The sequence below is a fragment of the Trichosurus vulpecula genome, chromosome 3, assembly GCF_011100635.1.
Source record: "Trichosurus vulpecula isolate mTriVul1 chromosome 3, mTriVul1.pri, whole genome shotgun sequence".
NCBI classification, from domain to species: domain Eukaryota; kingdom Metazoa; phylum Chordata; class Mammalia; order Diprotodontia; family Phalangeridae; genus Trichosurus; species Trichosurus vulpecula.
The window spans coordinates 83,258,002-83,280,390 of record NC_050575.1 but is presented as its reverse complement, the minus strand read 5'-3'; the positions used below and the strand labels follow the sequence as shown (position 1 = coordinate 83,280,390).

The window sequence follows — 22,389 nt, the reverse complement described above, 5'->3', positions numbered from 1 at the left end:
CCAACATCCCAGGTATCATCTCTATGCAGATGATTCTCAGATCTATTCAATCATCACATCACTCCTGACCTTCAGTCTTGCATCACTAACTGTATATCAGACATATCAAACTGGATATCACATAGACGTCTCAGACTCAACAGCTACAAAATGGAACTCATTCTCTTCCCTCCAGAGCACTCCTGTCTTCTCATTTTTCCTATTACTGTCAAGGGTACCACATCCAGGCCTGCAACCTGAGTGTTACCCTTGACTCCTTACTCAAATTCACTCTACATATACAATCTGTTGCCAAGTCTTCTACCTTCACAACATCTCTGCTATGCATGCCCCCCACTCTGCCCATACATCAACCATCCTAGTCCAGGCCCTCGTTACTCCGCACCTGGATTGTTGCAATAGTCTTCTGATTGGTCTCTCTGCCTCAAGTCTCTCCCCACTTCTGTCCATCCTACACTCAGATGCCAAAGTAATTTTCTTAAAGTGAAAGTCTGACTATGTTACTCTCCTATTCCATAAACTTCAGTGGCTCCATATTGCCTCTAAGATAAAATATAAAATCCTTTCTTTGGCATTTAAAGCCATTCACAACCTGGTTTCTTACACCCTCTGTATACTCTACAATTTAGTGATATAGGCTGTTGCTCACACATGGCTCTCCATCTCTATGCTTTTGCACTGGCTGGAATGCTCTCCCTCCCCATCTCCATCTCTTGGCTTCCCTGGCTTCTTTCAAGACTGAGCTCAAATATGTCATTGCTGTTGGATTCTTCATGACCTCACTTTGGCTTTTCTTGGCAAAGATGCTGGAATGGTTTGCCATTTCCTTCTCCAGCTCATTTTACAGATGGGGAACTGAAGCAAACAGGGTTAAGTGACTTAATCAGGGTCATACAGCTACTAAGTGTCTAAGGCTGGATTTGAACTCAGGAAGAGTCTTCCTAATTCCAAGCCCAGAGAGCTATCCACTGCACATGTAGATGTCACCTTGTTGCTGTTCATCCTTTGTTCTCGAAGAGGACCAATGACATCAGGATGGTGATGTCTTGACTCACAAGTAAATTGGATTTAAGTGAGTCAGAGCTGTGCAAAGTCATCAGCCTCATTGTCTCCTCTGGAGTCATCAAAGTCCATTGGCAAGACATAGGTCAGAATGACTGGTGATGGCCCCAGATGCAGTGGGAGACCTTGGCCTTTTTGAGGTAAGGTCTTTTCCAGGTCTCGGTTTGTCTGAGGCAACACCTAGTCAGTGTTTAAAGCCAAGTGAGAATTGAAGTAAAAGATGACCTCCTTTGCCTTCACAAAAGAATCAGTCGGGGAGGTGAAGACCCTCAAAGTCTGTGGCCAGAATCAGAAACAATCACTAATCCCATACACTGCACTTAATGTATCCTTGTTAACAGATTGAGTGACGTCCCCTCGCAGTCACCCCAAACCAAGCAGTCAGCTATGCCTTTAAAGCCAGAAAAGTTCCCCTAGAGCTGGTCATTGTGTGGTTCTTATAAACTCCATCCTTGGGCTCATGTACTTACTTGGGACATGGAAATCACCTCAAACCATCGCAGGATCCCTGGGAGCTTGTATGCTGTCACAAAGGATGTTCTCTCAATCCACATTGACTAACCAGCAGTGAGCAAAGAAAGGCAGAAAAGGAATATGGGATTAAATTGTGTAATACCCACAGGGCCACGAGTAGTTCAACAGACACAAAGCTAACTTTTCCGTCTGAGATTAAAATAAGCTTTGCAGGTCATAGAAATAAGCTTCTAACTTCTCCCCAAAGGTGTTTTGCCAACATTAAGCCTAAACTCCCCTAGGTGTTGGGGAAATAGCTGGTGAGGGCCTTAGAATCAAGTCTCCACTCCCCCAAGCTGGGTAGAGGAAGATAATTATTCCCTGTAGGGAAATATCCACATTGAAGAATGCTCCAGGGGGCTGTGTCAGCTCCAAAGTCTTTGTGGCTTTTTTGTTGATATCTTTTCTTTGGGCTGATTTAATCAACAACCCCAATGTGCCCTCTGCCAAAGGGCTGTCAGCTTAACAGAGCTGTCTGAATGTTTTGCTTGTCGATCATCCGTGGACCTCTTGTAGCCTTCACAAAATGAGGTATTTTGAATAGTCTTGGAATCATACAGGAATGAGGGAGACCCTGATTGAGGAGATCTATTGGTCATGCTTTTGCTTCCTCAAGCTTTAGATCAGGCTACATTCCATCCTGGGGTTGGTGGTTATTTGCTCCTTTGACAGCAGAGGGGGTCAGAGGGAATTGAAAAACAAAAACCAAAACAAAACCAAAAAAAAAAAAACAAAAAACTTCTGGCAGCCACTCTGATAAAGCCATGATTAGCATTTGGGTACCTGGAGCCACGAGCATGAAGTATACCTTCAATTTAATTTTTTTAAAGGACAGAAAGAGTTGATTTGAGATGCTTGGGGGTGGACTGTATGAAAAGATCCACACCAAAGGAGAAGACTGACCTCTGCAATACTAAGGAGACTGAATCAGGTAAGGATCAGAGCTGGCCAGGGCAGAAACCACTTTAGGCATGGCCTCAGGATGGAGAGGCAATGAACTTCTGGTATTTTAGCTAATTACTCTTGCTAACTTGGTATTAAACTAAGTTGTTTCTATATTGCAGAAGAATATGAAGGCTGTTAGAGCCTTATAAATTTTGATGCCCTGGAGTAAAACACCAATGACCCCACCTTGCTTATTGTTTTGAGCCCTGCTGAAAGATACTCACAGCAAATTCATTTTCAGGGTCAACCGTTCCCTTCCGCACTGGCCTAGAGTAGTGGAATCGCTGCACATAGTTTGATTTATAAAAGCTGAAAAATAAAAGACATGTGTTATTAGTGCCTCTAGTGCCTGTGAATGGGACAACAGGAGAACAGAACTAATTTCCTGAACTTGATTATTCAGGGGAAATGTCCCCTTTCACAGAGAAAACTTCAGGACTAGTGTATGCCTTATGATAAAGTCAGTCCCCCATATTCTAGCCCCTTTTCTAGCAATAGCTCTTCTCCATGGTTTTAGAAAGTAATTCAGTAATCTTGAGTAGGCTAACTTTGTGTGTTTTTGTCAAATCCCTCCCTCCCCCAATCCCTCATCCCTCCCTTACGCCAAATGATTGTATCACCTCCTTAGGAGCCAACAGCATGGCCACGTGTTGGCTGAACTCTCCAGACTCATTAATGAGCTGGGTCAAGCTCACCTTGTCCTACAACTTCCCTGCAGTCCACACTGACATCTGATCATCTGATGTTGCAGCTACAATGCTGAAATGGGGCAGCCTGCTCTCCTGGAGAGAACTGATGGGCAGCTCTCCTCCTCTTCTCCCTGCCCCTAGAAGCTCCCAATGAAAGCAGCCTTCTTTACAGTCAGCTCCTGCTACACTTTGTTAGAAAGACCCCTGAAGCACAGCCCAGGGCATGCTGCAGTGACTGCTTTGCTGGATGGAAATTGCATCAGGAACAGTCTGGGCATCATAGAAGCCTGAGAAGCTGATCTGAATTCACACTGACATCCAAGAAGTTCTGTTAGTTAATGTCTGTCTATCTTTCCATTCTCTTTAAGCCAGCGACACCCCACACGGAGGTCACAACAGCAGCAGCAGCAGCAAGCAGCTTCCTTTCCCTCCCTCCTCCACGTGGAGGACCTGGCCAGAATGGCACTGCAGTGGGGTGTCTGGCACCCCTTCCAGTTCAGCTTGACATATCTCTGAGTTCCAGCCTATTAATTCAATCTGTGTTTATTGAGGATGCCCACACTGCACTGGGTGCCAGAAATGCTGTCCTCCCTTGGCCGCAGCATTGGCCCATTTCAGGGGCAGCAGCTGAGACTACTCTGGAGGAACTCCCCATCAAGGGAGAAAAAAAGAAATGAGGTTTCTTCAGGGAGAGCTGTTTCTGAGGGTGTTGGGGGCCGGGGGTGGGGGAGAAACTGGAGGCTGAGGCCTGTGCTTTCCTCATCACTAGCCCAGGAAACAGGAAGCTAAGCTCCTGCTTCCCTGTGCTTAGGATAGAAAGAGGGGCTTACTTTATAATCTGGTCAGGCACAGGCTTGTTCTTGAACCTGGGATGTTCATCCAAGACAGGCTGGACTGTGAAGCACTGAATATCTGAATGACACTGAGTTAAGGGCTTATAACCTTGGCAGCCACTGCTGAGACATTCCAATGACCACACCTGGCTGTGGAGCAGGGAGGTTCTTTCCCCTGGCCATCCGACCTAGAGAAAAGTTGTTCTGAAGCAACCAAATCCCCCTCACTCTCACCTCCCCACTTGCTGAGCTCTGGACAGGCCATTGCCTATCTGTCAACCGAGTTCTAAAAGCCCAATAGTAGCCACTCAGGCCCCCCGGTAAGGTTGTCTGTCAGGTATCAGTTGGCTAAACACCAGAGGACTCAGCTCTGCCCACTACCTAAAAGGAACATCTTCTTCCTAGTCCTAAGCTGGCTAGAGGGAAATTTATTTAATTTAATTAATTTATTATTTATCATTTATTCATTTATTATTTAATTGATTTATTCAATCAATTATTTAATTTATTGAGCAAAAGACACTTAATTATTTAAGCAAAATACATGAGAAGCAAGAGAATGGGGGAGGGGATTAGTCAGTGCCTCTTGCTTCTTTCCTATGTCCTTCTTCCCACTTTCCTTGTTGAGCCTCCTGTCCCTCTTCTTCAAAATCCCATTTTCTTGCTGTGGGGGGAAGAGGGAACACTGTCAGCTAAAGGTGATGGAAAAGGTGTAGAAGATGCCATGTGAGCTGAGTTTGGAGGGAGGCTAGGATTCCCAAGAGGCACAGGTGAGGAGGGAGTGAGTTCCAGGCATAGGGGGTCTAGCCTGTGTCACGGCTGGGAGATAGGGTGCTATATGGAAGGAATGGCAGGAAAGCCAACTTGCCTGGATTGTAGAGTTGTGTATGATAAACATGAAAAGGTAGGTGGGAACCAAGTGACAAAAGGCTTTAAATGTAAAGCAAGAGTTTGTGTTTGATCCTAGAGGAAACAGAGCTATTAGAATTAATTGAGAGCTGGGCCTCATTTGTTGTTGTTTCTTCTTCTTTTTTTTTTTGGTTATTGTTGTCACCCCCCACCCCTTATAAAATGAGGGAGTTGGCCTAGTTGACCTCTTCGATCCTTTCTGGCTATAACAATCCAGGACCCTAAACAGTGGATTGTTTCTGATCAGAACAGAGAGAAGTTTAAAGATTGGAACTATTAACCTTGTTCTTGTGTTAAAGATTGTGGTTCTTGTTCTTAGCAACCTCTCCCAGGCCAATAAGATTATTCCTTTCTCCCTCCCTCTACCACCAGGGGCAATTAGCATAGCTTCTTCCAGGGACAGCTCCTTAGGAATGAATGAGTGGCTGTAATTTCAGGACAGCTGATACATCTATGTAAAGAAATACAGCTCCTGAGGCTTAAACTAGGAGGGCTGCTGAAGGGTGAATTAGCGAAAGAAAAGATCTCTTCCTTTCAAGTGCCTCATTCACTCCCACCCCCATCCCCCGCCGCCCTTTTAAAGCAAGAATATAAGAAAAAGAACACGCATTTAAGCTGTTTTAAAGGCTTCGCATAAGAAAACACAATAGTTAAAAGGTTAAGTGGCTGGTCAGTACACCATCCTGTCCTCTCCAAATGTAAGGGCCTTCCACTGGATTACATTAAAAATATCAGATTCTCATTTGTAGCTGTCCCCTTCAGACCAGTGGCATTTTCCCCTCTAAAGAATCAGACATTCCAGAGTAGTGTAAGAATGAAGGGCAAGGAGACATAATGAAAAGGTTAGAGATGAATATTTATCACTCTGAGGGAGAAAATATTTGGAATCAGGTTCAGGAGACTTGGCAGGCTAGGCCATGCAACTTACTATTCATGTTTAAAGGACTTAACCTAATTTGTGCTTATGGGGGAGATGTTTGAAGACTGTCACGGTTAATGCTGTTCTTCTACTATGTCCCTGCCTGACTGGGCTGTCTATTCTATCTCTGCATTTATGTTGTACCTGTCATCACCACAACTAGAACCTTTATGATACTTTGAACCATTCCCCCCACACCCCCCTTTTCCTCATCTCTCCATTTCACACCCTCAGTTGATGACCCTGTGAAACTTGGACTTCAAGGTGCCCTTGAACTTGGGATTCTATCTATACTGAGCTTCCTTATAAGGATGCTGGTGGCAATTTTTTATTCTAAAATGGTCTGCTGCTTGTTTCATGATTTATGGGTGATAACTGCAGTAGTCAGACCCAGACCTCTATAGCCTAAATAAAAGGGGTGGCTTGACGCGGTGGATAAAACGCTGAATGAGGTAGTATTCAGAAGACCTCAGTTCTAGCCCCGATTCTGCCAAGATTGTGCAAGATCAAACCAGATATGTGACTTTGTTCTTACAGTTTCTCCTCCATTTCTACATCTGTAAAATGGGTTAATGATAATACCTGTCCCACCTACTACAAAGAGTGGTCAGTAAAAATCAAAGGGTAGGTGACATATAGAAAGGGCTTTGTAAAGTATAAAGCATTTAGTAAATTGCAAAACATATGGGAGTATAAGTCACTATTCCCTCAGACATTATTGATTCTTTTGTCGTTCAGTCATGTCCAACTCTCCTTGACCCCTTTTGGGGCTTTCTTAGCAAAGGTACTGGAGTGGTTTGCCATTTCCTTCTCCAGCTCATTTTACAGATGAGGAAACTGAGGCAAACAGAGTTAAGTGACTTGCCCAGGGTCACACAACTAATAAGTGTCTGAGGCCAAATTTGAATTCACGTCTTCCTGGATAATGGATAGAGCACCAGCCCTGGAATCAGGAGGACCTGATTTAAAATCTAGCCTCAGACACTTACTATCTGTGCGACCCTGGGCAAGTCACTCAACCTGTTTGCCCCAATTTCCTCATTTGTAAAAATGAGCTGGAGAAGAAAATGGCAAACCACTCCAGTATCTTTGCAAAGAAAACCCCAAATGTTGTCATAGGGAGTAGGACATGACTGAGACAAAAAACCTACAACAAAACTTCTGGAGTCCAAGCCCATCACTCTATCCACTCAGCCACTTAGCTGCCTCCAAGGCAAACAGAGGTGAAATGACTAGCCCAGAGTCACACAGCTACTAAGTGTCTGAGTCTGAATTTGAACTCAGGTCTTCCTGATTCCAAGCCCAGTGTTCTGCCACGGTGCCACCTCACTGCCCTGGCTTCCTTTTAATACAGCGCTGCCTCCTCTGTGAGATTTGATATCTTGTTTTATGAGCACTTTTGCCCTCTTTTAATTACTTTGTGTTACTTTGTTTTCACCTACTTATAAACATGTTTTATCTCCCAAGAAGAATGGAAGCTCCCTACCACAAGGATTGTTTCATTTTTCTCTTTGTATCTCTGGCTCTTGACCCAGTCCCTTGAACACAGTAGGGTACTTAATATATAATAATACTGGCTAATATTTACATAGCACATTAAAGTTTGCAAAGCATTTCCACATCTTATCTCATTTAATTCTCACAATAACCCTAAGAAGCAAGAAGTATTATTATTAACTTCATCATACAGAGACTGAGAGAGGTTAAATGATGTCCCCAGCTTCATATAATCAGAAAGCATCTGAAGCAGGGTTCAAACTCAGGTCTTCCTGACATCCAAGTTGAGTGCTATATCCAATACACGTTGCCACTGAATTAAAAAGTATGTTTGTTACATAGCTACTTAAATGTCTGTTGAATGAATTATGTAGTCAATGCAATGTAAGTTCCTGATAAGTAGGGTCTAGGATTTTTTGTCTTTGTATTCCTAGCACCTAGTATGGTACTTTGCACGTTGTGGGCATATTTGCCTACTGAGTGAAGGAATGAACAGATGAATGAATGAATGAATGAATGAATGAGTGAGTCAATGGCTAGACTTCCCAGCTCATCCACCCACCAGTGTAAGGATACATTGGCCAGGAGAGTTCTTTACATCATCTCCTGGGGCAGATGTTGTGTTCATCTTCTCTGCATTGGGGAACTGGCTCATCAGCTGGATTTGGAAATCCTCCCTCCGCTCATATTCCTTCCCACGATAGATGAATACTTTGTTCTGTGGAGACATAACAATGTGGAGACATATTAATGTCTAGGATTACTATAATGACTTTTCCTTCAAGAAATTGTGGGCAAGGGGATGGGAGGGGGAGTGGGGTGACAGAAGGGAGTGCTGACTGGGGAACGGGGCAACCAGAATATATGCCATCTTGGAGGGGGGGGTAGAAATGGGGAGAAAATTTGTAATTCAAACTCTGGTGGAAATCAATGCTGAAAACTAAATATATTAAATAAATTAAATTAAAAAAAAAAGAAATTGTGGGCACTTCTAAAATGAGATTGGTCTTCTCCTGATTTTCCATGCCTTGCTTACCAGAATAATCTCTCTTATTATCCTGTCTTCATTATGTCATTCTCCCACTGAGGAACTTACTCCCTATCATACCCAAGCTAAACCTGGCACTTGACCCTTCATCGATTGAACATGAGACCCACCTCATGACCTACCTCTTCTGCTCTTCACCAAGGCCATCCCTTCTGCTGCCTACAAGCCATTCTCTTCATTCTAGTCTCCATCTTTTTACTCATTTTATTATATGTAGAATACTCATCCCAACACATCTCTGTTGTAATCTCATGTCTACTACTCCCCAAGACTCAGCTTGATTCATTTCTTCTAAGAAGCTTTCCTGACAAGTTCCTTTATTCCCTATCCCCTCTGTACTTAAGTATAATTTCTTAATTGAATTTCTACATGCTAGATTCTGTGCTGCTTTATAACCATTACCTAGCTATTCCATATAACTATGCTTGGTATCTCCAATTAGACTGAGGGGAGGGGCTTTGATTTCTTTGTTGCTGGCCTCCATGGTGGCTGGTAATACCATATGGGTTCAGTTTGTGACTGTTGGTGAGGATGATTTTTTAGGATGGTTTATGATTTGTCCTGGATCGTGATGCTCTGCACTCTAGACAACATACCAAAAGCCAAGATACTAAAGACCCAGGGCTTAGTTATTCACACTGATTTAGAATATGGATCCGCAAATCCAAGCTTGCTCACTCACTCTCAGGAAGGAAGGGAAACCCTGGCCATAATATCCAACAGCAAAGTAGTCTGGTTTAGGCCGGAGGATTTTCATGATGTTTTCATAGAATTTTGCTTGTTGAATCTGAAGGAAGAAAAAAAACAGGTTAGCAATAAATAGACAGATGTGAGACAATAACACATAAACTTGAAAGCGACTGGGGTCTTAGGGACAAGCCATTTAAAAAATGAGACTTCAAGTATGTGTGCTTCCACCCGCATAAATGAGTATGAGTGGACAGAGCAGCGCGTGTATGTGCCTGTGGGTGGCTATGTATGCATATTAAAAAGTATGCGTATGCCAAGAGCATTTATATGTGTACTGCCTGTGTTTCTGCTTAAATTACATACCCTATAAAACCAAAATTACTCTGGAACAATAAACCACAGGAAAGGGAACTACTAGTCCTTTTCCTCTTTTTTTTAAACTGTGACATTAATTACTTTCTAGAAACAGTTAGAGTTGACTTTCTAAATAAAGTAGAATGGAACACTAGGGACTCTCTGTTTCAAAAGGTTGAGTGGAGCTGGTTGAGGAGGAGAATGCTGGACAAATGGAAAGTTACAGACTCCTAGAAGTACAGAATTTAGCACTGGAAGGGACCAAGATCACCTGAGCCAACCCCCTATTTTAGAGATAAGACCCAAAGAGGAAGTGACTTACCCAAGGTCATGCAAGTAATAAAGATTACAGGATCATAGATTTAGAGCTGGAAGGGCTTCTCAGAGATCATCTAACCCAACCCCTTCATTAGACAGAAGAGGGTACTTAAGGCCCAGAGGATGAGTCAGTAAACCCAAGGTTTAAATCTAGGTCCCTGTGACTCCCACTCTGGTGTCTTAATACTATACTTTTGCACCTCTACTACAGAAACAGAAATATAAATGCTGGAGAAATATGCTAGCTGTCCTTTGCTCATTGTGGATAGCAGAGAGTTATGGAAGAGCCAGAGGGGGAATGTCCTAATATGATTCAAATCAAAAACACATATTTTCCTTTTTATTTTGTTGGTTTTGTGATTAAATACAGCATGGTGTCTGTTTTGGTGCATGGAAAAACAGTATGATGTCTGTTTTGGTGTGTGGAAACCTCATGATGTGGGTATTGTACTTAATACCACCTTAGAAGAACAGCTCCTGATGGGTTTATTCAGAACAGCTCTTTTCAAAGTGATTCTTGGGAGGGAGAAAATCACACTCAAGTGTCATTCATATTTCTTCCTTCTTATTTTCTTCCCTTTCCCTTAAAAAAAGCCAGACCTGGACATTCACTAAAATCTCCATCAAGCCTTCGCTCTTCAGTGGACCAAGGCCCAGGTCAATATGACTCGCAGGCCAGGACACCGGCCAAGCCTTCCCAGTGGGGTGTTTCAGCAGCTTTTGACGTGCATTCAGATCTTACCAGGTTCTGGCTCAGGAGTTCATAATCAAACACTTGCATTTCGTATTGCTCCGCCAACTCCTTGCACAGGGCTATGGCTTCTTCCCACATCTACAACACAGGCATGGAATCAAACGTTAAGTGGATCCAGAGAGTTAGCTGAGCCCTGACCGTGGCTGGGACCTTCAGCCTTACTGGTGTGCTCAGCACTCTCCTTATTAACATCTCTGCTGCTACTGGCACTCACTCATCAGATTTCCTCTGATTTAGACTTTCTAATCAAAGGAGGTTAATATAGGATGGCCAATTGAAGAGACTCCCCACCATGACATCTTATTTATTTTATTTTGGACTGGACCTGCAATTTCATTAATATCCTCCAATCAATGCAGATCAGCATCCATTCTGCAAATTATAATCTTTGGTTGCTCAGGGCACTTAGAGGTAATGACTTCTCCAGGGTCACAAAGCCAGTATATGTCAGAGGTAAGATTTGAATTCAGGCCTTCCTATCTCTGAGACCAGCTCTCTATCCCTTATGGCCTGCTACCTTATATATTAGGTGGCAGCTAGGTAGCGCAGTAGATAGAGTGCTGAGGCTGGAGTCAGGAAAACTCCTCTTCCTGAGTTCAAATCTGGCCTCAGATACTTACTAACTGTGTGACTCTGGGCTAGTCACTTAACCCTGTTCGCCTCAGTTTCTTCATCTGCAAAATGAGCTGAATAAGAAATGGCATACCACTCCAATATCTTTGCCAGGAAAACCCTAAACGAGTCACAAAGAGGTGGACATGACTGAAAACGACTGAGCAATACCTCACTATTATTAACAAGTAATATTAATTATAATTTTTTATTATTAAACATTTAAATTTTTATTTGTTCTTAAAATATTTGGTCTCCCCATCAAGCCTTTAAATATATTTGTATTTCAATATTATAATATATAACATTACATTATAATATTCATATTGTAATATTATAAAATATTATAATCCCCATTTTACAGATGACTAAACTGAGGGACAGAGAGGTCAAATGCTTTGTTTGCAGGTTATATAGCTAAGTTAGAGACAGACCTGGAATTAGGGATCTGGGTTCTCCAGATTTCAAGTTCAATTACCTTTCTACTATATCACATTGCCTGTGTCTAGTGAGGTTATATGTGGAGTGGATGAATGTAAAAAACTAATTATAAATATTTTTATTTATGGAATCTAATAAAGTAACTGTTGCCTAAGGAAGAATAATTTCTTAACTCTTTCCTTCTGTGACCACTGACCCACAAGGACAGGACTTTTGATCTTTGAAAGTGCCCCAGCTTTAAGCCCCAAAAGTCAGGTGCAGATGAGAAGTCTCAGGGACTAGGGCAGGGCGTATTCAGACTTTTCCTCCCTCATAGGGGCCCTAGTGGGGTCCACATCCAATTCCAAAAGAGGAACGCAATGAAATCGAGGTGTTGTAGCTTGAGGGTGGGACAGAGGGAGGCTGGTGCACTGTAGTGAGCATTTTAAAGCAAAAGTGCTCTCTCTGCACTAGGGTGTAAACATAAATAAAACCATGTGCCAAGCAAAGGAGCCCCAGCTGTAAACCTATGGACAGCTTAGTGAGCACCATAAAAATACTTTATGGATGGGAAGGAAACAAGTCAGCGCATGAGGCCAGGCTCCGATTTTCTCTTTAGCCAGAACATGAACCAAGCCCAACTCCCATGGGTCCAGAGAGAGAAAAAGATAAACCATCATTCCATCCCTGGCCCTGAGCAAGGGAGGGGAAGGCAGAGAGAAGGATGTCTCACCCAGACCAACCCATCTCACTTTACAGAAGAGGAAGTTTGGGTCCTGAGAAAGGAAGTAATCTGCCTAAGGTCATATGGAAAGAACAGTGGAATGAAGAGTCAAAAGTTCTGGGTTCTGGCCCCAGCCGTGCTATTAGTTGTGTGTACCTGGGGGTGTCAACTAATCTTTGAGCCTCAGTTTCCTCATCTGCAAATAAGGAAATGATACTAATGCTACCAGTTTATAGGGTTGTAATCAATGAATCCATAAGCATAACTTAAACAACTACTACATGATTGCTGGGGGCACAAAAGCAAAACTGAACCTTAAGAGCCCACAGAAACGCAAATGGTTCTTCCTGTCATTCAGTGATGGCACCAAGACTAGAACCAAAATTAAATGAAAGAAGTTTGCAAACATGAGGGACTGGTGTTACTTCTCACTCTTAGACTTTTCCATCACAGTCATTCATCCCCCTGCTTTCATCCTGCACAAAAACAAGGCAATAAAGACATCTGTCCTCCAAGATCAATTCTCCTCCCTGCAGTCCTTCCAGGAGACTTGGGAGAGTCTGATGCGATGAGTAGGAGATGTTATGGGAAAGACTGCATACTCTGGGCCCAGGAAAGGCCTCTTCTTTGGCCTTTAGGAGACCTTATTAGTGAAAATTCCTCATCTGGTCAATAAGGAAGGGTTTATTTAGATCCCTACTGTGCGCTCAGGCCTGTGCTAAGCATCATGGGAATATAGGAGAAGAATAAGATAGGGTCTTTGCCCTCACAAAGCTCAGTGTCTTGTCCGAGAGATAAGAACAACAGTGCAACAAATGCGTACAATATTAGGCAGACTATAATTAAGTGCTAAATGAAGGGCTAAAGGAGCTCAGAGAGGGAAATCTTGATGGGGCTGAGAGAGACAGGGAAAGCTTCCCTAAAAACTCACTCCCTTTAAACAGAGCGAGCCTTCTTTCACTCTGACAGGAAGTCATCCCAAGGAGGGTTGTGGAGGAGGAGAATCTGGGTGGAGGCTTGAGATGGGTTACCTTTCCCTTGTCAAAGTAGCCTATGATTGTCTCATACAGAGTCTCCTTCAGCTGCCGGTGTGTCTGTGACTGCTGAAATCCTGCCTGCATGACCTGAGATGTACATTGTTCATCTGACCACTGCAAGGAAAGCATAGAAAATCAAATTGGTTCAGAAAGAGTGCCAGACATTCATTTCCCAGGATCCCAGCTTCTCTCTGATTAAATGCAGAGAGTATCATCCTCCTCCCCGTCCTAGCCTCCTCCTTCTATACCCCACCCCCTTCTTTCATCTCTGTTCCCCATGCCCTACTCAATCAGCTCCCTTCTGGTAACCTCAGGAGGCTTCTTCAGGACCCAATGCCAAGTCTCCTGGCAGCAACCAACATATCTTGTCTGGACAGTGGGAATATCAGAATAAAGGCAACTCAGCTTGCTTGAAAAATTGCAGCTGTGATATCAGTGGTTAAAGATGAATCCCTGGGCATGCCCCTATCCTCTGCATTCCAAAACTACTCTGGGTTGCAAATTTCCATCAGAGCATTACTCCCTTTGAATTATCTTTTGTGAAACATAACTGGGTGTTTCCTAAATAATGTTCATCAGCATTATCGGCTAGTTCAGAGCTTGTGGTTGGAAGGGAATCACTCCAAACTCATTAAGGACAAAAAATCTTAAGAAGCCTAAAAAATCATTTCTTTACTGTAATGATTTTCAAAAAGGAAAATAGAACAGCAGGAGCATGCTAATGATTAACACAGCTCAGATGTTACATAACTTTGAGGGTTTTTTGTTGTTTAATTATTACCGTTAACTATGAAGAACCCTTTAAACTTAGATCTCATGATGCCAAACCTCCCAGTTAATTTAGGGATAAAGAAGGAAAAAAAATATGCTATGCCATTTATTTGGAGAAAAACTCCCTCCTTTTTCTGTTTATTTGATGGATTATTTTTTCAACCTTTCATGTGGATCTGATGGGACCTTGCTCTCTTCTGTTTTTAGGCTCAGAAGGGACCTTGAGCTTAAAAGTTACCTAGTGAGAGCTCTCACTCACCTTGAGGAGCCAGGTATGTAGAAGGAGAGTGTAGGCAGCCTCTGTGTAATTCTCACAGTCCAAATGAAGGTCACGAAGTTTGTATAGGTACCTGTTGGGAAAAATGAGCTGGATTAGCAGGCACAGCTCACCAAGAATATGCCTGGCTGGGGTGGGTGGGTCCTAGACCTAATGTTCCCACCACTATCTCAATGCTAATCAATGTTACCTCTAATATAACCTCAGTATTTGATAGACAGAGGCCAAAGGCCCAATCTACAATCCCCTAAAAACCTCTTCTCCTACTCCCCAAACTCAGCAGCTATCACTGAGTGAAAACAAAGGCAGTTCTGTTGCAAGGATTAAATATGTGGGACCTGGATATAAGAGTTAAAGATGGGCAACTTCACAGAATGGTTCGAAAACCATAAATTCCCTCCTTCAAGAATGGAATGATTGGAGCATTGGTATGGCATTAAGGAATGACATTTGAAAGGTGGTTCTGGAACCACTCGCCTTAGTTTAACTCATTATCCATTTCCTCATCTTGGTATATTACTTTTTGATGGTGTAGCTTTGAGTCCTGAGATGGAAGAGATAATGGTGTGAACATGAGGACTGAAGACTCAGATGAGCTAAAGAATTAAGAGAAATTAATGGATAGATCATTAAGAGGAACTAAGGATCATAGAATCAAAGAACCATGGATTTGGAAGGTATTTTGGAGATCATACAATGAAGTGCCATCCCTTTAGGGGATCCTTGACAAGTGGCCAGATAATCTTACTTGAATACTTCCAGTAAAAGGGAACTCACTGTCTCTTGAGAAAGTCTATCACAATTGTCTGAAAGTTCTTTGATATGTTGAGGAAAATAAAAACAAACCTGTTTCCTTGAAACTACTAGTCCTAACTTTAACTTCTGGAGCCATAGGATTCTAGATTTAAAGTTAGAAGGCACCTCAAAGGCCATTTAGTGCAATCCCCTCACTTTACAGATAAGGGAACTGAAGCCCAGAGAGGTTAAGTTATTTTCCCAAGGTCACACGGGCAGTAAGAGGTAGAGCCAGGGTCTAAACCCAGGTCCTCAAACTCCAAAGCTGTTTTTTTCTCACTGTGTCTATTTGAATAAATATACTTTCTCCTCTACATGACAAACTTTCAGATACAGTTACTCTTCCTAAGTCTTCTCTTCTCTAGGCTAAACAATGCTTTAATTCCTTCAGTTGTTTCTTATTTTATAAGTAGGAGGCCATCTTCAGTCATCCAGATCTATATCTTACACCTGGACCCAGGTGGCTCCAGAGGAGAGTGTGAGGCTCGTCACTTTGCACAGCCCTCCCTCACTTAAATCAAATTCCCTTTCAAGATCATGGCATCATCTTCTTGATGTCATGGTCTTCTTTGAGAATGAAGGACAAACAACAACAACATTTTATAAGCATGTCTTAGGAAATTATACTAACTGAAGTATGAAATCACAATGGAAAACCAAACCCTCCCACAAATTGACTGTTGATGCTACCACACCACACCAGCTACTTGGACAATTTGGACGGATTCTGTGTGGCTCTTTGTTTTTGTTCTTGGGGGCATTTGTTGGAATCTACATTCAGTAATGTGGGCAGAGGGTAAATGCTTAATGAGATGCCTTCAATTACTTCACTCCAGTGGAGAGAGCAGCATCAACAAAGCTAATGAGGCTCATGGGAATATGACCTTAGATCACTTTTCTTCCTGAGACAAGGAGATATTTAACATGAAGAATTCTAGACTAAAGTCACCTCTGATATAATATATATGTATATATATTTATACATGTATGTATATGTGTATATGTATGTGTACATAAAACATTTTATACTCCTTTATGTAAACTAAATTAGTCCATGGAGTTCTCACATATCCTTCCTGCTTTACAAAAGGTTATATGGAGCGGGGTGATTTAAGGTGGAAATTCATTCTGCAGTGGAATGGGGATTTTGTAGAAAACAAAGCCCCAAGAAATTTAAAACAATAATAATAATTAGAAGCCTCAAAGAGAGTGGATCCTATGGACAAAAATCTTCAAGGGGTTCATTCAGGAAATGTGAGAACTCTAAAAGTAGTAGGCCTAGATCTCCTTGCATTTGCTTGTAAATACTAGGGTTAACTTTTAAAACTTCTGCAACTTTGCTATCTTTGGTTGTAATTTTATGGTAGAGTTTCTTCCATGCTGGGTAATAAGATAACATATGTATAGCACCTTGGAAACCTTAAAGTGCTTTATAAATTCTAGCTATAATTAATGATGATGATGATGATAATTTTATACATATAGAGCTGAAAGGAAACTTCAAGGACACTAAATTCAATCACCTCACATTACAGATGAGGAAAAGGATGCCCAAAAAGCTCAAAGAACTTGCCTAAGATTCCCTGGTTAGCAACTGACAGAACTGGAATTTAAACCTCTGTCCTCTGACTCCAAATCCAGGGCTCATTCCACAAAAACTACATTTCTATAGCATTTTAGTTTCTTCCTTTCTTCCTTCCTTCCTTCCTTCCTTCCTTCCTTCCTTCCTTCCTTTCTTCCTTCCTTCCTTCCTTCCTTCCTTTCTTTTCTCTCTCTCTCTCGCTCTCTCTCTCTCTCTCTCTCTCTCTCTCTCTCTCTCCCTTTTCTCCTTCCTTCCTTCCTTGCCCATTAGTCATGTCTGACTCACCCCATTTGGGATTTTCTTGGCAAAGACACTGAAGTGGTTTGCCATTCCCTTCTCTAGCTCATTTTATAGATGAGGAAACTGAGGCAAATGGGGTTAAGTGACTTGTCCAGGGTAACACAGCTAATAGGTATCTGAGGCCAGATTTGAACTCAGGTCTTCCTGTCTCCAGGCCTGGTGCTCTATCCACTGTGCCAAGTAGATGTCCTAGAGCTTTGCAGAACTTTAGTTCTACAAAGTGCTTTTCCCACAATAATTCCATAAACCAGCTATTGGAAATAATATTCTTTCATTTTACATATGAGAATATCCCAGAGAGACCTACGTTCACACAGCTAGTGTCAGAGGCAGGATATGAGCCCATGACTCCTGGTTCTGAGTTTGGCATTCCTATCCCCTCCATTATGTCATGAAGTTAACAGTAAAACCTTTTTTTTAAAGTGGAAAGTGATTTCAAAGATAGCAGGGCAAGAAAAGAATGGAAACCTGTGGCCTCTCATAGACGATGTGGAAAGGGAAGACCAAAGGTTGGGAGGAAAGATTATGACAATGAAGGATCATTGCTAATTGAAAAAGAAAGTCTCTCCTAAGAAATGACTATTTGAGGGATACACATAGATTGCATTTGAACACAGTCGTGTGTGAGCTATTGGCTTAAGTGGTCCTGAGGGGAAAGGCAGAAGGGTGAGGCAAGTGAACTTTGGGGCTTGATGGTGGGAGGAAATTTGGGGAATATGGGCACAGTGGGCTCATGGCACCCTCAGGACTCATCTTGGGGAACTTCTCATTAGACCAGACATCCCAGCTTATTGCTCAACAGCCAAGAGCATCCCTAGGAATAAGGGCAAAGAACCTAAGCTTCCTGGGGGCAGCAACTGTTTTATTTTGATCTTTGGATCCCCAGCACCTAGCATAGTGCCTAGCACACGGTAAGCACTGGATAAATGCTTGTCGACATAGGATTTGTTTCTCTTATTTTTGCTCTTTTTCTCTACTTATTATACTTAGCATTCATCTGTAAGTCAGGTTCTTAAACTCAAGATAGGAGACGTTAGGTTGGCCTTTTGAGTGTACCAGTTTCTCTTCTTTCTGTCCTCCTCACTACTCAGCTTGTCACTTTGGTGAAGAATTTAATAAGTGATTATAGTTTGGAAGAGGATAAGCCACAGGGATTAGGGAAGGGTAATTTTTTTTAGCTCAAGGGTATATGATATACACATTTATAGGACTTGACTATAAAGAACGTTTGGAGAGGACTGGGATCTGGTTAAAGATTTTAGACAGGAAAGCACACCATTTCTGAAAGATGTAGAATATCTCCTCTGTGTGTGTGTGTACGTGTGTGTGTGTGTGTGTGTGTGTGTGTGACCAACAGATCTCAATTAAAAAAATCACATTCTTAAATGATAGTTATGAGAGGTCACTTTTATAGAGGACTTTACAAATTATACCTTGTCTTTCCTTGTCCCTCTTAGTATTGTTATCCTAATTTTCACCAAGATGGGGTAACTAGAGGTTTGCCCAGAGGTGCTAAATTAAGAGGGCACAGCCAACACAATGCACAAGAAGCACAGAAGAAAAAAAAGAACTTAACACCTAACCAAAAAATAGGATGCTGTACAAAGGTTGGCAGCTGGTAAATTCCTACTGCCCCTCTGCCCTGTTTCCTACGCACCTCCATGGAGTGGTCTCACCAACAGCAGTCTCATGCAAGTGTTCCAGAGTCTCTGTGTGCCTCCAACAGGGTGATACCCCTCACCTGAGAGCACTTTCACGGCATTTATATTCTGAGATATATTATGATACTGCCCTAGGTAACCACATTCTTAGGTCTCTCTGTTCATTTCACAGATAAAACAAATGAGACTCTAAGACATAAAGTTTGTTGTCAGTCGTTTTCACTCACGTCCCACTCTTTGTGACCCACATTTGGGATTTTATTGGCAAAGATACTGGAATGACTTGCCATTTCTTTCTCCAGCTCATTTTTACAAATGAGGAAACTGAGGAAAGCCAGGTTAAGTGACTTGCCAGGGTCCATAGTTAATTAAGTGTCTGAGGCCAGATTTGAACTGAGAAAGATGAGTCTTTCTGACTCCAGGTGCAATACTCTATCCATTGTGCCACCTTAGCTGTCTCCAAGATATAAAGAACTTCGCCCAAAGATTCAAGACTAGTAAATGTTAGAGCTGGATTTAGAAATGGAACCCAGTTCTTTTGGCCAAGTCCAGTCAGCATTCTCCTCTGGGGCTTCACTACCCCAATTCTGAGCCCCAAGAGCATTAGTTGCAAAGGAGCTTCCTGCCCTAAGCCCACTGGTCTCAGAAATGTTCCCTGGGGGCTCTTTTCCTTCAAGGCGTCTTTGGACTGTGGCCTATCCATCAGTGGGGAACCTGAGGCCTCAAGGCCACATGTGAATTCGTTCTGTAAAACTTGGACTCAGTCAAAAGGCCTCACCCAAGGACCTAGAAGGCTACATGTGGCCCCAAGGTGCAGGTTCCTCACCCTTGATACTGTTCATGTCTTGTATAATTTATGCAGACTAAATCCAGTACCCTGCTCCCTCATGCCCAATCCTTCTCCCCAGTGTGAGCCCAATCAGCTAAATGTTTAGCTCACCAGGTATTTCCTTTAAATGAAAGTCCAAAGGGTTGACACAGCAGAAAAGGATTGAGCTTATAATTTTACAACCCATGGTGTGTTCCATGTTTAGCATCCCCTCTTGTCTACCACATTCTGTCACCTGTAAAGGGTATCTCCTGTCATTAAAGAGGTAGTTTTTCTATAACTAGAACCAACCACATATTATTTTTTTTAAATTTAAACAGGAAATAAATGCTTCTAAGGGTATCGTGTGTGCGTGTGTGTGTGTGTGTGCGTGTGTGTATGTGCATGTCTATAGAGGTTTGGAAGTGGGAAGAAACTCAATGTATAAGTAGGCTTGCTGAGGCCCATAGGATGATCCCAGTATCCAGGGATTCTAGTATGGCCAGGAATGATCCACTCAAAACAGACTGATAAAGCAAGCCAAACCTGACACCCACCAGCGAAACCAAGACCCATCCCTGCTGAGTCCTAAGGCTAATGGTCTTACCTTATGTACATCTCTTCTCGGTTGTTATCTTTGTAGAAATTCTATTTGGGAGAAAAACAAAAGTGATTGAGGTTTTAAACTTTGTCTGCATCAGTGCCGAGGCTCCTGTCCATGGCCTGGTATAAGACAGCCTTACCCTCTTGAACTCTCTGCACAGCTTGCCCTCACTCCCTGACTCCCCCTTATCCCTACTCAAGGAAGTCTCCAGTGCAGAAAGGAGGAAGTTCAATCTTGGGATTTGGGTGACGAGGGCAGCTTTTCTCTGAGGCTTACCTAAAGATTTGTGTCTACTGAGACAGTCCAAGGAATCACATCCATTACGTAGGATTCTGCTCTTAGCATAGAGAGAATGACCACCCAAAACAATTAAGAAGTATAGGATTTCAGAATTAAAATGCCTATATTTGACAAACCAGAAAACTTCATTAAAGGCCCCTCATTCATAGGATTGTGGGTCTATAGCTCTAACTCTTCTCATTTTAAAAAGACTCACAGAAGTTAAATGACATCCATGGTCACACAAGCCAGGACTTGAACTCAGAACCTATGACTCCAAATTCAGTATGTTTGCCATTGTTCCATGCTGCTGTTTATTCAAAAATAAACAAAAATTTGGGCCTAATTTAACTTGGTGTCATTCGATCATAAAGTATCAGAACTGGAAGGAAACTTAAGATCAAATGTTCAACTCCCTCATCTTACAGATGAGGAAATGGAGTGAGGTTCAGTGATTGGAGTAAAATGACCTACCCAAGAGAGTTAATTTGTAATAGAGACAGTGTTTGAACCCAGACCCCCTGGCTCCTAACCCAGTGCTTTTTCCACTGCAGAATTTATCACTGTTTGTTTGGATTCTGACTCAGAGTCATAGGAATATTAAGGCTGAAAGGAACTTCAAGGCCATTTAGTTAAAAATTTCTTATTCTACAGATGAGAAACAAGCCCAGATAGAGGGAGTATTTCCCCCGAGGTCATGTAGCTCTTTAGTAGTAGAGCTGGGACTCAGACAGAAATCTTCAGCCTCTCATTACAAATTTAGAGAGAGAGGCCTAGGTGAGCATAAAAGCCTGGGAATGTTTATACCTGCTTTGTTCCTGGGAAAAAGAAACCATTAGGTTCCAAGGGAGCCAATCATTCTATCCACACTTGAAGAAAACAAACCACACTAAAGATTTCACAGTGAGGTCCCCAACACTCAAAGCCCTCACTGGGTTCCGCACAGGAAGGCTCCCTAGCACCTGAAGCCTTAGCCAGGTTCTCCACCAGAAGGTTCCCAGCACCTGCTGCCCTCACTGGGTTCTCCACTGTAAGTTCCCCCAGTATCTGAAGTTTCAGCTGGGTTCCCCACAGGAAAGTTACCCAGCATCTGAAGTACTAGGTAGGCTCTCCACAGGAAGGTCCGTTGACACCTGAAGCCTTAGCTGGGTTCTCTACAGTAAAGTTCCCTAGCATCTGAAGCCCTTGCTGGGCTCTCAGTGGGACAGGCCTGAGTGTGCTGGCATACCAGTAAGTTCACGGTACAGCTCATGCGGTTGTCCTTGCTCTCATCAGTCATCACACCCCGGTAATCCAGCAGCTTCTCTAGGAGGCCTTTGACAAGAATCACAAAGTTCTCCACAGACTTGGTGATGCTTGGGTGATGCTCAGCACACTCTACCAATCTGCAAGCAGAGAGAGAAAGGGGAACAATCTCAGAGCCAGGTGAAAGCCAATGCCTTTGATGGAGTCCTGTGGGGGCTAGGGGGAAAGGAAGAGAGGAGCTGGGACAGGGAAAGGAGAGATGGAGTTAAGCCATGAAAACTGACTTGCCAGATTGACAGTCCCCACAAGGGAGATTAGCAAATTAATGAACAAGAGCCTTTTCATAGTAAGTACAAAACATATATTTTGTGCACAGACATGTTTCATATTCATAACACGTTGTTTCCTCTAATAGAGTATAACTGATTGACTGCAAAGATGGTTTCATTTCTGTTTGTATGCTCCACACCTAGTGGGATACCTGGAATAGAGCAGGTGCTTAATAAATGCTTGTCAGTTGACTGACTGATAGAAATTAGGATATAAGATGCATCTGTGACATAATTAAGGTAGCCATTAGGAAGTACTTCCTGACAGTAAGTCACTGACAATAAGGAGCACGATAAATTTAGCAGAGATCCAGTATAGCAATGATGCCACCTGATAGAAGCCCTACTAGGCACTCTCATAGACATAAGGATGCTACTAATTCCCTTCACTAAGCCCTGTAATAGAGTAAGGTT

General features: G+C 42.5%; 1 protein-coding gene across 1 annotated transcript in view; it reads right to left on the bottom strand.

Annotated features, from left to right (window-relative positions):
* The window catches only part of DOCK2 (dedicator of cytokinesis 2), a 513,031-nt gene that overhangs the window by 19,512 nt on the left and 471,130 nt on the right, over positions 1-22,389 (bottom strand). The window contains exons 35-44 of the mRNA XM_036749404.1: positions 21,630-21,786; positions 20,126-20,166; positions 14,355-14,445; positions 13,319-13,438; positions 10,520-10,609; positions 9,098-9,202; positions 7,944-8,085; positions 4,040-4,121; positions 2,745-2,829; positions 1,533-1,619 (exon numbers count right to left, since the gene is read on the bottom strand). Coding sequence (XP_036605299.1) covers positions 1,533-1,619; positions 2,745-2,829; positions 4,040-4,121; positions 7,944-8,085; positions 9,098-9,202; positions 10,520-10,609; positions 13,319-13,438; positions 14,355-14,445; positions 20,126-20,166; positions 21,630-21,786 — 1,000 coding nt within the window. The remainder of the gene's footprint in view (positions 1-1,532; positions 1,620-2,744; positions 2,830-4,039; positions 4,122-7,943; positions 8,086-9,097; positions 9,203-10,519; positions 10,610-13,318; positions 13,439-14,354; positions 14,446-20,125; positions 20,167-21,629; positions 21,787-22,389) is intronic.